Source organism: Echeneis naucrates, chromosome 21 (genome assembly GCF_900963305.1).
Source record: "Echeneis naucrates chromosome 21, fEcheNa1.1, whole genome shotgun sequence".
Lineage (NCBI taxonomy): Eukaryota > Metazoa > Chordata > Actinopteri > Carangiformes > Echeneidae > Echeneis > Echeneis naucrates.
Window position 1 is genome coordinate 8,921,008 of NC_042531.1, and position 11,018 is coordinate 8,932,025.

At 40.7% G+C, this 11,018-nt stretch overlaps 2 protein-coding genes across 4 annotated transcripts; both read left to right on the top strand.

The window, feature by feature from the left end:
* The first annotated feature begins 1,053 nt into the window (after positions 1-1,053).
* Positions 1,054-4,193, top strand: cmklr2 (chemerin chemokine-like receptor 2). Its single transcript, XM_029530541.1, has 3 exons — positions 1,054-1,336; positions 2,257-2,350; positions 2,446-4,193. Exon 3 carries the CDS (start codon positions 2,473-2,475, stop codon positions 3,550-3,552), a length of 1,080 nt encoding a protein of 359 aa, XP_029386401.1. The 5' UTR covers positions 1,054-1,336; positions 2,257-2,350; positions 2,446-2,472; the 3' UTR covers positions 3,553-4,193.
* A 427-nt stretch (positions 4,194-4,620) lies between these two features.
* On the top strand, positions 4,621-10,958 carry LOC115061947 (NADH-ubiquinone oxidoreductase 75 kDa subunit, mitochondrial). 3 transcript variants are annotated; one of them, XM_029530539.1, is made up of 19 exons: positions 4,621-4,879; positions 5,497-5,561; positions 5,869-5,969; positions 6,075-6,182; positions 6,321-6,397; positions 6,558-6,639; positions 6,789-6,919; positions 7,015-7,200; positions 7,285-7,419; positions 7,502-7,616; positions 7,718-7,863; positions 7,968-8,096; positions 8,204-8,333; positions 8,417-8,577; positions 8,682-8,836; positions 9,210-9,385; positions 9,463-9,597; positions 9,727-9,799; positions 10,360-10,958. In XM_029530539.1, exons 2-19 carry the CDS (start codon positions 5,498-5,500, stop codon positions 10,449-10,451), a joined length of 2,196 nt encoding a protein of 731 aa, XP_029386399.1. In that variant the 5' UTR covers positions 4,621-4,879; position 5,497; the 3' UTR covers positions 10,452-10,958. The 3 variants fall into 3 exon arrangements, with proteins under 3 accessions (XP_029386399.1, XP_029386398.1, XP_029386400.1); XM_029530538.1 differs by lacking the exon at positions 4,621-4,879 and adding an exon at positions 5,281-5,372; XM_029530540.1 differs by lacking the exons at positions 4,621-4,879; positions 5,497-5,561; positions 5,869-5,969; positions 6,321-6,397 and having other exon boundaries at positions 6,072-6,182.
* Positions 10,959-11,018: the final 60 nt, after the last annotated feature.

Consider the following 11,018-nt stretch of genomic DNA (forward strand, 5'->3'; position numbering starts at 1 on the left):
GAAGGTTCGTTACTTCATCTCTGGAATACCCTGTCATGTCTTTCATCATAACTCAAAGGGACCAATGGTGGATTTTTTCCATGACTAAGTGCGGTTTTCTCACCACAAGCACTTCCTTAGAGCAGACTGAAGTTTACAATGCATGGTGATCAGAAAGTTTGGCTTGGCAGGAACTAGATGGTTAACCTCTTCAGTAGAAAAGAAAAATTATTGTATTGAAAGCAAAACAAGCGTTAACATTGGTCCTGCTTTCCAACTCTGGAGACAGCTTTTAGTGGAAAAAAGGATGAATTTTGATTTGATACTATTTATGCAAATTAATCCTTGAAGCATATTCTGATGTTATTGGATATGGATAATAGATAGATAAATGATTTGAGAAGAGGATTATTGCGCAAGCGTTGTCTACGTTTTATCAAGTCCAAGCACGTATCAGCTTGCTTTTTTTGGTCCGCCATGCTTTCCTTGCAGCGGCTGCCCAACAGTGCAAATGCATCATTGGAAGTATAGTATCAAACAGTTTTGGAAAGGAACTTCATTTTTCAGATGCATTAAATTATAAATATATGTTGACCATATCCTCTAGCCCAGAAAGTCCCACAACAGAGGTGTGCCTCTTTCATCATTCCTTGACTATTCAAAATGTTGTTACTGAATCTTTAAAGAAAAAAAAAAAAGTTATTAGTGAACACAAACCAGCTGCTGAAAAATGGTAGAATGTGTTTCAACAAACATTTTACTGCGCAATCAAGCTTGACTTCACAGTGTTTTAATGAGCATCAAGGTGATACATCAACCAGTTAAATGCTTTATATGAAGAGGAAAGAACTGCTGAGGAGGCAGCTGACAGCAGATAGACTCTGCATGGAGGCCCTGCCTCCTGAAGCAGCGTTTGTGGAGGGGGGGGGGGGTGGTTCAAAACTTTTCTGTATACAAACTCAGCGGAAAGGGGTTGGTTGAGGGTTAAGGCCGGCGTTGAAAAAAAAAAAAAAAAAAAACAAACAAAACACAGCCGCAGCCTCTCTGAATGAAAGCATTCTTCGTGCCGGATGACCAATAACCTCTCCTCATCCTGCGGCCCGCGTTTGACGCGTCAGCCGGGCGCGCCCACTGCCCGTCCAGACCGGAGAGCGCCGAGGAGCGGAGTTTAGTTTGGATGGACGCTCGGAAAGACTACACGTCCACCAGAGAGGACAGGGGAGGGAGTCCCGCAGCCACAGCCGAGGCCCAGCAAAACCGAGCGAAAGCGCTAAACTTAGCGCGGTTTTGTGACTGATGCTGATTTGAAAGAAGCAGAAGAAGAAGAAGAAGAAGAACAAGGTGGCGCTGCACTTTGGTGAGCGATGCAACTTCAAGCCCCGTCACTGTGGTCCAGTTAGGAGTAGCTGAGGCAGACTATGGATGTGGCAGGAGTTGGGCTGTGAGCTGGGATTTCCTATTCGATGGACCGAATATTTATGGCCCTGTCTTATTTACTGATGCTTTTATTCTCGCTTTTAGCAGGACAGACATTTTTCTTTTTCCAGATTCCGCATTCAACATTTGTCCATTAACTTTACTTTACTGACTAGGTTCATGGTTTTGCCCAGGAAATTCTTTCCCTCTGCTCTTTGGGATTGAAATCTTTTACTCACTGTTGGATACCTTAATTATTACTTAAACTTCTAGTCCTTCTAATGTGTGTTCGTTTGTATTATTTTCTGTGGATTTCACTGCTTTTGTCCATGTAGACTTGTGTACATATGACTTGTCTGATGGTCACATTTCAACAGTCACACATCTGCGTTATTGCAAAACTTTTTTTCTCTTTTAGAGTGCGATTGAATTTATACTCTGTGTTCTTTGGGCAATTGCTTTTTGTTCATGGTTTTCTTTTCATTGTTTTGAAATTTCATTCTGGGGGCACGTTTTATGTAATGAAAAAAAGAAATAGATAAAAGAAAGCCTGGATGTGATTTAAGCATCTTTCACCTCAGACCATAAATTTAAGACTTGAGTAAAGACTGTCATAGTCATGACCACTATTTTAGCCTTGATGATAAAACCTCTATGCAAACACATAACCTTTCAGTTAGAGTCCTGCTTACTGTGGCTTTGTTGTATAACTTTAATTTCCACATGTAGAAATTACGTAACGACACATTCTGCCATATTTACTTACCAACAATATGAATCATACTACTAGGGCTTGTCCTACCTCATTTGGATGGCATCTCACTATCTACATTTGTTTATTCCAATGGATGTTGACACAAGCTTGACCACTGGAGTTGAATGATAAGGAAGCGGAGCAGGAAAGCCCACTGCATCCTTTTGGAGACGAGTCAAACATAAACATTTGAAGTGCGAGGTAAGCACTTGTGTTATAGATTAATTATAACAATACACTTTGTTTATTGGTCATCTTAAAGAATACACTAGCTGATTAGACTTTTCCTCTCACAGATAACAAGAGTTTACATCACTGCGGCGATGGGGGAATCCGGCGAGGAGTATGGAAACTACAGCTATGATTATTACCTGGAGTATGGCGATTTGGAAGATCTTAGAGTAGAACACAGGCAAGAGGAAACTATGCACATTATCTCAGTGATTGTTTACATCATTTCCTTCGTGCTTGGTCTGATTGGAAATGGAACAGTCATCTGGGTGACAGCATTCAAAACCAAGAGGACTGTCAACAGTGTGTGGTTGCTCAATCTGGCAATCGCAGACTTTGTGTTTGTTTTTTTTCTACCCTTCAGCATTGATTACATACTGCGGGACTTCCACTGGGACTTTGGTGTGGCCATGTGTAAGCTTAACTCATTTGTATCTGTGATGAACATGTATGCCAGTGTGCTCTTTCTCACAGTGCTCAGCATAGACCGGTATGTTTCTCTGGTCCACCTCAACTGGTCCCAGAAGTATCGCACTGTAGAGAGAGCCTGGGCTGTATGTGGCTGCATATGGGCACTTGCTGGAGCCATGAGCTGTCCTGCACTGATTTTTCGTGACACCCTGCGCTTACAAGACAAGGTGGTGTGCTTCAACAACTTCCATGCACAGGACCCACATATGGCAGCAATGAGACACATTATAATAGTGGTCATCCGCACCACTGTGGGCTTCCTTTTGCCATTTACTGCCATATGTGTATCAGGACTTCTTCTAACAATTAAAGTGAATCAATCTGGGAGCTTGGTTCGTGTGTCTAGCTTCTCCAAAACAGTCACTGCAGTAATTCTGGCCTTCTTTTTATGCTGGGCACCATTTCATACTTTTAGCATAATGGAGTTATCAACGCATTCCTCAGTACACCTTCATAATATACTGAAAACGGGATTTCCTCTTGCCACTAGCTTAGGTTTTTTTAACAGTTGCATTAACCCCCTGTTGTATATCCTCTTGGGAAGAAAGGTTCGACGTATCCTGAAACGCGCATGTCTGGATATAACTAAGAGTTCACTTAGAGAGCTCAGCCAGTCAATATCTGCCACTGAGATCGAGTCTGTGCCTGAACTTCCTCAGGAAAATCCTTCAGATGAGCCTTTGGAATCTTCAGTTGTATGATTGCAGCCATCTACAGACTTTTGTAGTTGTCCATGAGAAATATCAGGGTGGGAGGCTATGACGTCTGCTGCAAAAATTTAGGGGATTATCATACCCAGTCTTTCCAGCTGTAATGTTAAGACTTTCCTATTTTGTTTCTTTTGGGTGGAGTTCTGCCTATTTCAACTGACAATTACTCTCAGTGGAAACTTTGAGGGAGACTTTAATTTGACATTGGGTTAGTATCTTTCCATTAAGTTCAATTTGTATGGCCCGAAATGTGGGTGAAAGAGCTGATTAACCTGAAAGTTAATTATTTGTTCATTGTCAAAATGAAATATAGAATATGTTCGGTGATAGTAAAATTTCTATAACTGGGTTTTGGACAGCTGGTCAGAAAAACAAGAAATCTGCAGATGTTGTGGACTGAAAAAATTGTACTACTTTGAACCAAGATCAATCATCAATGCTCAGTTGGCATTTTGTGTTTGCACAGGTGAAGTATGATGATGATGATACCTTATTACAGTCTAATATTAATATGTATATTGTACACGGTCATATAATAATGTATTGGTTTTCTAAATAGTTGAAAATGTAATAGATGCTTTATTCTAATATATTCCACATGAATAACATGTATGGCAATAAAATTGTTCTTCTGAGCACATTCTTTACTTTCTTTGAAAATCTTTTTTTGTATAATTTGGCTTGATATTCGCAGCGTGTGTTGTGGCAACCATAAAAAGATGAGGCTTTGATGTACTAAGTAGACACACATGAGATTTCCAGCAGGATTTACTCATTCCTTGTAACTATGCAAAAAAGCTATGTGGAGATCCAGATGTGCGTTTCCTTTCCATTTCCCGAAGCCCTCCTCCTGTAATCTGTCTTTGTTGAACTCTTGACTTGTAACGTTCACTCAGTTAGAATAACACGTACAGAAACTCTAAATATCTAAAAAGAAAAGCAGCACTTGGCCCCCTTTTAACTGCCAAGAAGGTGATTGGCTATTATCACAGCTAAAAAATAAAAAATAAAAAAATCCTGATTTCTGATTTTCTTCCAGTGGAACAACAATGATGGGTATCCGGAGCCCTGCCAGATGCTGCCACATCACCACTGACGATCACAGATAGACGCAGAGGACTGACTGTCCGCTGAGGACAAGTGGAGAAGGGACATTATCTGGCTGACACAAACTTGTCCCATTACTTCAGCCGGAGAAAAGTAGCCGTCCTCTTTGGATTACAGTGCGGGATTACTTAATCTGTGACGCAGCAGAATAACAACACGGTGCGCAATCTGCGTCGCAGGCTCAGATCTCAGGAGGACAAACACTGAGAAGGTAGGAAACATCATCTGCTGCGTAATGACAGATAATTTATCTCCTGGGCGCCGCAAAAAGCAAAAAAAAAACAAACAAACAAACCTTGAAATCTTATCCTCGGTGCTGAAATTATCTAGCTGACGTTTGTTTCTTTAGCTTGTTTTGCAATAAATGTGCTAAATATGATAAATGATCGGACTCCGCTGATAATTATCGACCACCGGAAGATTATTAAGAGCCGATTCATATCAACCCCCGCTAACGTTTGGGTTAGCTAGCTGCATCTTTTGGCTAATAATTACTTGTATTTATTATTATTATCATTATTATTATTGTTTCCAAAGCTTGTAAGCTGGTGGAGTATTTCTACCGTGTAGTCGTGTTATTTTTAAAAGACGTCGATGGATGAATACTTCGCTCCTGTTGTTATTAGCCACAGTTACAAGTAGCTAGCTAACGGCTGCTTCTGCTTCGGTTGTGGTTGTCTCTTGAGGGCTGCACGGATGTCCAGGTTGGTAGTTTGGGTGCCAGCTTTGAGTTTCTTTTAGGTGTTTGTCTGCACTTTGAAAAACGCGTCTGCCAGATCAGATGGGCCTGACACACACCGATGTCTCCTCTCTGCGTCTCTTTTCCAGCATGCTGCGTTTGCCTGTCGTGAGTCGTGGTCTCTTTCCAGGAGCAGCGGCTGCTGCCAACAATGGTAACAACTTCCAGCTTCATCTGCTGATTAATGTACCGTGCCTAATTGTTGTGTACAATGCTTCTCTTGTGCTGCCACTGCCGAGCCATGTTGTGCAGCAGAACAGCCCTGTAGTTTAGTTCCGTTGATGGATTACATGCAGGATTACAGATTTGCCAGATACCGGATTGAGTGCCAGGCTGCAGCTGGCTCAGTTTGCCCATTGCCGATCAGTGTCACCTATTTGCCATCGCCGGGAAATATTGGGACTTCGTTGCAAAAATTGAAATCGTATGAGTGATTGCTGTGTTTCTCTCTTTCCTCTAAGTCCGCACCGCAGCTACAGCCGCAGCAGCTGCTAGTAACCTGGTGGAGGTCTTTGTCGATGGGAAGCCTGTCATGGTGGAGCCAGGAACCACTGTGTTGCAGGTACAATGATAAAAGTCATCTGTGCATTTACATGCAGTAATGCAGGCAGTTTCCTGATCAGTTGAGCGATCATAACATGAACACCTTGGCTGTATTTTGTCACAGGCATGTGAGAAGGTAGGCATGCAGATTCCTCGCTTCTGCTACCACGAGCGTCTGTCAGTTGCTGGAAACTGTCGCATGTGTCTTGTTGAGATAGAGAAAGTTCCCAAGGTATCTTATACACAACACTTTTTTTTTTTTAACTTTAGAAAGCTCAGCACATCTCAGTCTTATGCTTTGCCTAATAATGCTGGAATAGAGCTATGCTTTCTTGAAATAATGAAAAATCATTTTACATGTACATTCCAGCCAGTGGCAGCTTGTGCTATGCCTGTTATGAAGGGCTGGAATATTTTAACCAACTCTGACAAAACAAGAAAGGCCAGGTAGGCTCAAATGCACAACTGAAAGTCATTTTAGACATCGTAGACTTTATAAACTTATATTTGGGATAATGGTTATATTTAAATTACATTAGCTCTCTCCCAAGGAGAAACTGTTGGCATTTCACAATTTTACTTAAAACTATTGTTTAATTTTGCGCAGAGAGGGTGTGATGGAGTTTCTGCTGGCCAACCACCCATTAGATTGTCCAATATGTGATCAAGGGGGAGAATGTGATCTGCAGGTAAATGAAAGATTTGTTTTGATATTCTTCAAATGCCTGGTGTGTGTATATATATGCCAGTTTTTTGTTTTTTTTTTTTCTTTTAATTTTGGAGTCTTGGTGTTATTTGTATGATAGATTGACGCTGCTGAATGTGATTTTATGTGAAGGACCAGTCCATGCAGTTTGGCAGTGACAGGAGTCGCTTCACTGAGGGCAAGAGAGCTGTGGAAGACAAAAACATTGGCCCACTCATCAAAACCATCATGACTCGCTGTATCCAATGCACTCGTTGTGTGCGGTGAGTCTGACTTCAATATTTAGAGTAAGAAATATGGGCATATAAATTTAGAGTATGAAAATAAGTCTTTTTTTCTTTTTTCCCACTTTTTATAGTTTTGCCAGTGAGATTGCAGGGGTGGAGGACCTGGGCACCACCGGCAGAGGCAATGACCTGCAGATTGGGACTTATGTGGAGAAGATGTTCATGTCGGAGTTATCTGGGAATGTTATTGATATATGCCCAGTAGGAGCCCTGACTTCCAAACCATATGCATTTACTGCTCGTCCTTGGGAGACCAGGTTTTTGGATTCTGCTCTGCGCTTGATTAAGACAGCAAGGTGAAAATTAGATTTTTGTCTCATATTCTGTTTTGTTTTCCATAGGAAGACTGAATCCATTGATGTTCTGGATGCTCTGGGTAGTAACATTGTGGTGAGCACTCGAGGTGGTGAGGTGATGAGAATCCTCCCACGTCTTAATGAGGATATTAATGAAGAGTGGATCTCGGACAAAACAAGGTTTCTCTCATATTACACAGAGATAGATTTATGTATGATTTGGGGTTCATTGCTGAACTTTGCCTTGCTTCCATGCTGACAGGTTTGCTTATGATGGACTTAAGAGGCAGAGGCTTACTGAGCCACTGGTGAAAAATGAATCTGGGCAATTGGTTCCCACGACCTGGGAAGATGCACTGACTCGAGTTGCTGGAGCAGTATGTAATTTATGATAACATTTCATTCTGTAAAGTATGGTAATTCAGAGCTTGGGGTTTTGACTGAGAGAGTGGTGCACAAAATGTGTTTTACCTGACAGATGCAAGGAGTTGAGGGAAACGATATAGCTGCTGTAGTCGGAGGCTTGGTGGATGCAGAGGCTCTTGTTTCCCTGAAAGACCTGCTGAACCGTTTGAATAGCGACAACCTGTGCACTGAGGAGGTGTTCCCTTTGGCTGGAGCTGGGTAAGATCCTACAAAGAAAAAAAAATGAAAATGCTGCAAAGGCATTTGAACTTGTGCTGATAATATGATTGTTTTTTTGTTTTTTTTTTTTTACATTGACATAGATCTGACTTGCGTTCAAACTATCTTCTAAACACTGGAATTGCTGGCATTGAAGAAGCTGACCTGCTGCTTCTGGTAGGCACCAACCCACGCTATGAAGCACCTCTTTTCAATGCTCGAATCAGAAAAAGGTAAATGGGAGGTAGTTACTGGTTTTTGATCAATCTTGAAAATATAAATCTGACTGGTGCTGAACAAAAATGCATATTGTTTTCTGAACGTGTCACTTCTGCTCTAGCTGGCTTCACAATGAGTTGCAAGTGGCTCTAGTGGGAAAGGAGGTGGACTTAAGTTATACCTATGACCATCTTGGGGAGTCTGCCAAGGTCCTTCAAGAAATTGCATCTGGAAGTCACTCATTCTCAAAGGTAACAGTTCTTGGTAATGTATTACATGCTGTGGGTTAACTGAAATGTGTTTTCAGTTTTGTGAATTTTATCTCTTATGGTAGATATTGGCCAAAGCAAAACATCCTGTTGTGGTGGTTGGAAGCAGCTGCCTGCAGAGAGAAGATGGAGCTGCAATAATGGCAGCTGTATCAACCATTTCACAGAATGCTCTTGTCAGTAGTGGAGTGGAGGAAACTTGGAAGGTCCTCAACGTTCTTCACAGGTCATTGTCCTGGAAAATTACAGTAAAAGCTTTCAGTAATTGGGCAGGGTTCAAGATGGGATTTTTTTATTTATGTTTATACTTTTTTTTGCCTGTGTCTTCAGGGTTGCCAGTCAGGTGGCTGCACTTGATCTTGGGTACAAGCCAGGAGTAAACACTATCAGAACGAATCCACCCAAAGTTCTGTTCTTTTTAGGGGCAGACGCTGGCTGTATTACTCGCCAAGACCTCCCAAAAAATTGTTTCATAATCTATCAAGGTCAGCTGAGTTCCTTAAGTTCCTTCACAGCACCTCTCATATTACATTAACTTACAAATGGCATCTGATAAAAGCAGCATAATTCTGACGCATTTTTTGCATGCACAAAAATTGAACAAAGATGACTCAGGAAATAAGCAAATGAATTCCATTCAGTGTACAAAGGTTCACTGAAAGGTTTGAGTTATTTTACAGATTCTAAAGCAAACACCCACTTTGGATGCGTTACACAGCATTCTCCACCATCATTATCACAATACCAAATGAGGACACAAACCTGTTCCGACTACTCATTATTTTCAGTGCATGTCACCATTCTGCAAATGTTGAAATTTAGCGGTTAATTTCAGTGTTGTGTGCCATAACTGCCCAGGTCACCATGGTGATTTTGGCGCTCCAATGGCTGATGTCATTCTTCCCGGAGCGGCATATACAGAGAAATGTGGCACCTATGTGAACACTGAGGGCCGGGCCCAGCAGACCAAGATTGCAGTAACTCCACCAGGGGCAGCCAGGGAGGACTGGATGATCATCAGAGCACTTTCGGAGGTGAACTGCAATACAAGATAATGTTATATTAGCAATAAGAAATAAGATTAAATGCTGTTTTCCCATTTGCATTTAAGCATGCTGGAGTGACTCTGCCCTACGACACTCTTAATGAAGTACGTGCCAGACTGGCACAGGTTTCCCCAAATCTGGTGCGCTATGATGACATTGAAGAGGCCAACTACTTTAAGCAGGCACATGAACTCGCTCAGGTTAGCTGCTATTTTTTATCATGGATGTGTTTAATTGACCATCAAATCTTTAAATGTTGCCATGTACAGCTAATTTATATTGGGTCATTTCATGGAGCTTGCTGGTGATATCTGGCTTATCTCTTTCAGACAGTGAACCAGGCTGTCCTAACTGAACCTTTAGTCCCTCAACAGCTTACTGTAAGGGACTTTTATATGACAGGTGGGTCACTGGTACTCAATTCAGTGTATTGCCTCTCACCAAAGCTAGTTTATAAATTAACATCAGAAAGTCCATAAGAAAAATTCAGTGGACAGTACCAGGGCAGCGATGAGTTATCAGTTCAGTGATTATATAATTTTTGAAAGACATTTTTGTTACCAATACCACATTTTATAATCATGTTTTTACAGCATGCCCTTGTTTTCACTGACTGTTGTTTTGTGTTCATTTTATTTTCTTTTTCTACAATTTAAGATCACAACTAAAATTCTAGCTAGTTTTGCATTTTAACTGAATAATAATTCAAGATGATCTTTTCATTCAGTTGTCAGATTCTTTTGGAAACAACCCCAAAACCAGGGGCTCTTCTTATTGAGCAAACTTAGGATAAACATTAAGCTGTTCTTACTGCTATTTACCCCTTTTTTTTTTTTTTTTTTTTAGCTTTTAATTACAAATTCATCAAAATATTTATTCATGCGTCATTTGTATGTCAATGCTAACCACTTGTATTACAGAAAACACTTGACCTCTCCTATGCTTTTAATCTTGACCCACAGATCCGATAAGTAGAGCCTCCCAGACGATGGCAAAGTGTGTGAAAGCTGTCACAGAGGGAGCACAAGCTGTGGATGAGCCAGCAATATGCTAATGCATGCAATGGATAGCAATCCAATTTTTGCAAGCAAAAAACAATCATACGCACAACTCTTATTTGCACCTTCTTAGAGACATATTTATTTGCACTTCTTTTACTATAGTAGATACCTCATTTTTACAAATTATAGGTCTAAGTCACTTTACAAACCTGCAGAAACGTGTCTATGCTTTACTTTAAGTGTACATGTAAGCTAAGGTTTAACAAATCTCCAGATGCGATCCTGACAGTATATGTTTGCACTTGTTAAGCTATTACCACAGTAGATGTGACCAAAGGTTTTATATTTTAATACTTCCAAAGTAAATCTAGGATTTGTCTTCTTGTGAAGTTGCTAATATTAAAAGTGTAATGATTATATTTTCCTAAAGACATACTGATTATGTAGTACTGAAAGTGTAGCCATTTGTGTAATATTTAATAAACCAGATTTCTGTAGCAAGCATAATGAATCTTTGCAAAGCCCCTATTTGACAAATGTTTAAGGTAATAAAATGATGTTCTGCCACGAATAGCACTTTCTTGTCTGGCATTGCACCGACTGAACTTTTCCAGTCTGCA

Coding starts and splice junctions, on each gene's coding strand:
- cmklr2 (XM_029530541.1), top strand. CDS start 2,473: ATGGGGGAATCCGGCGAGGAGTATGGAAACTACAGCTATGATTATTAC.
- LOC115061947 (XM_029530538.1), top strand. Junction 8,097..8,203: donor AATGCTCGAATCAGAAAAAG/GTAAATGGGAGG, acceptor CTTCTGCTCTAG/CTGGCTTCACAATGAGTTGC. Junction 9,598..9,726: donor AGGCACATGAACTCGCTCAG/GTTAGCTGCTAT, acceptor TATCTCTTTCAG/ACAGTGAACCAGGCTGTCCT.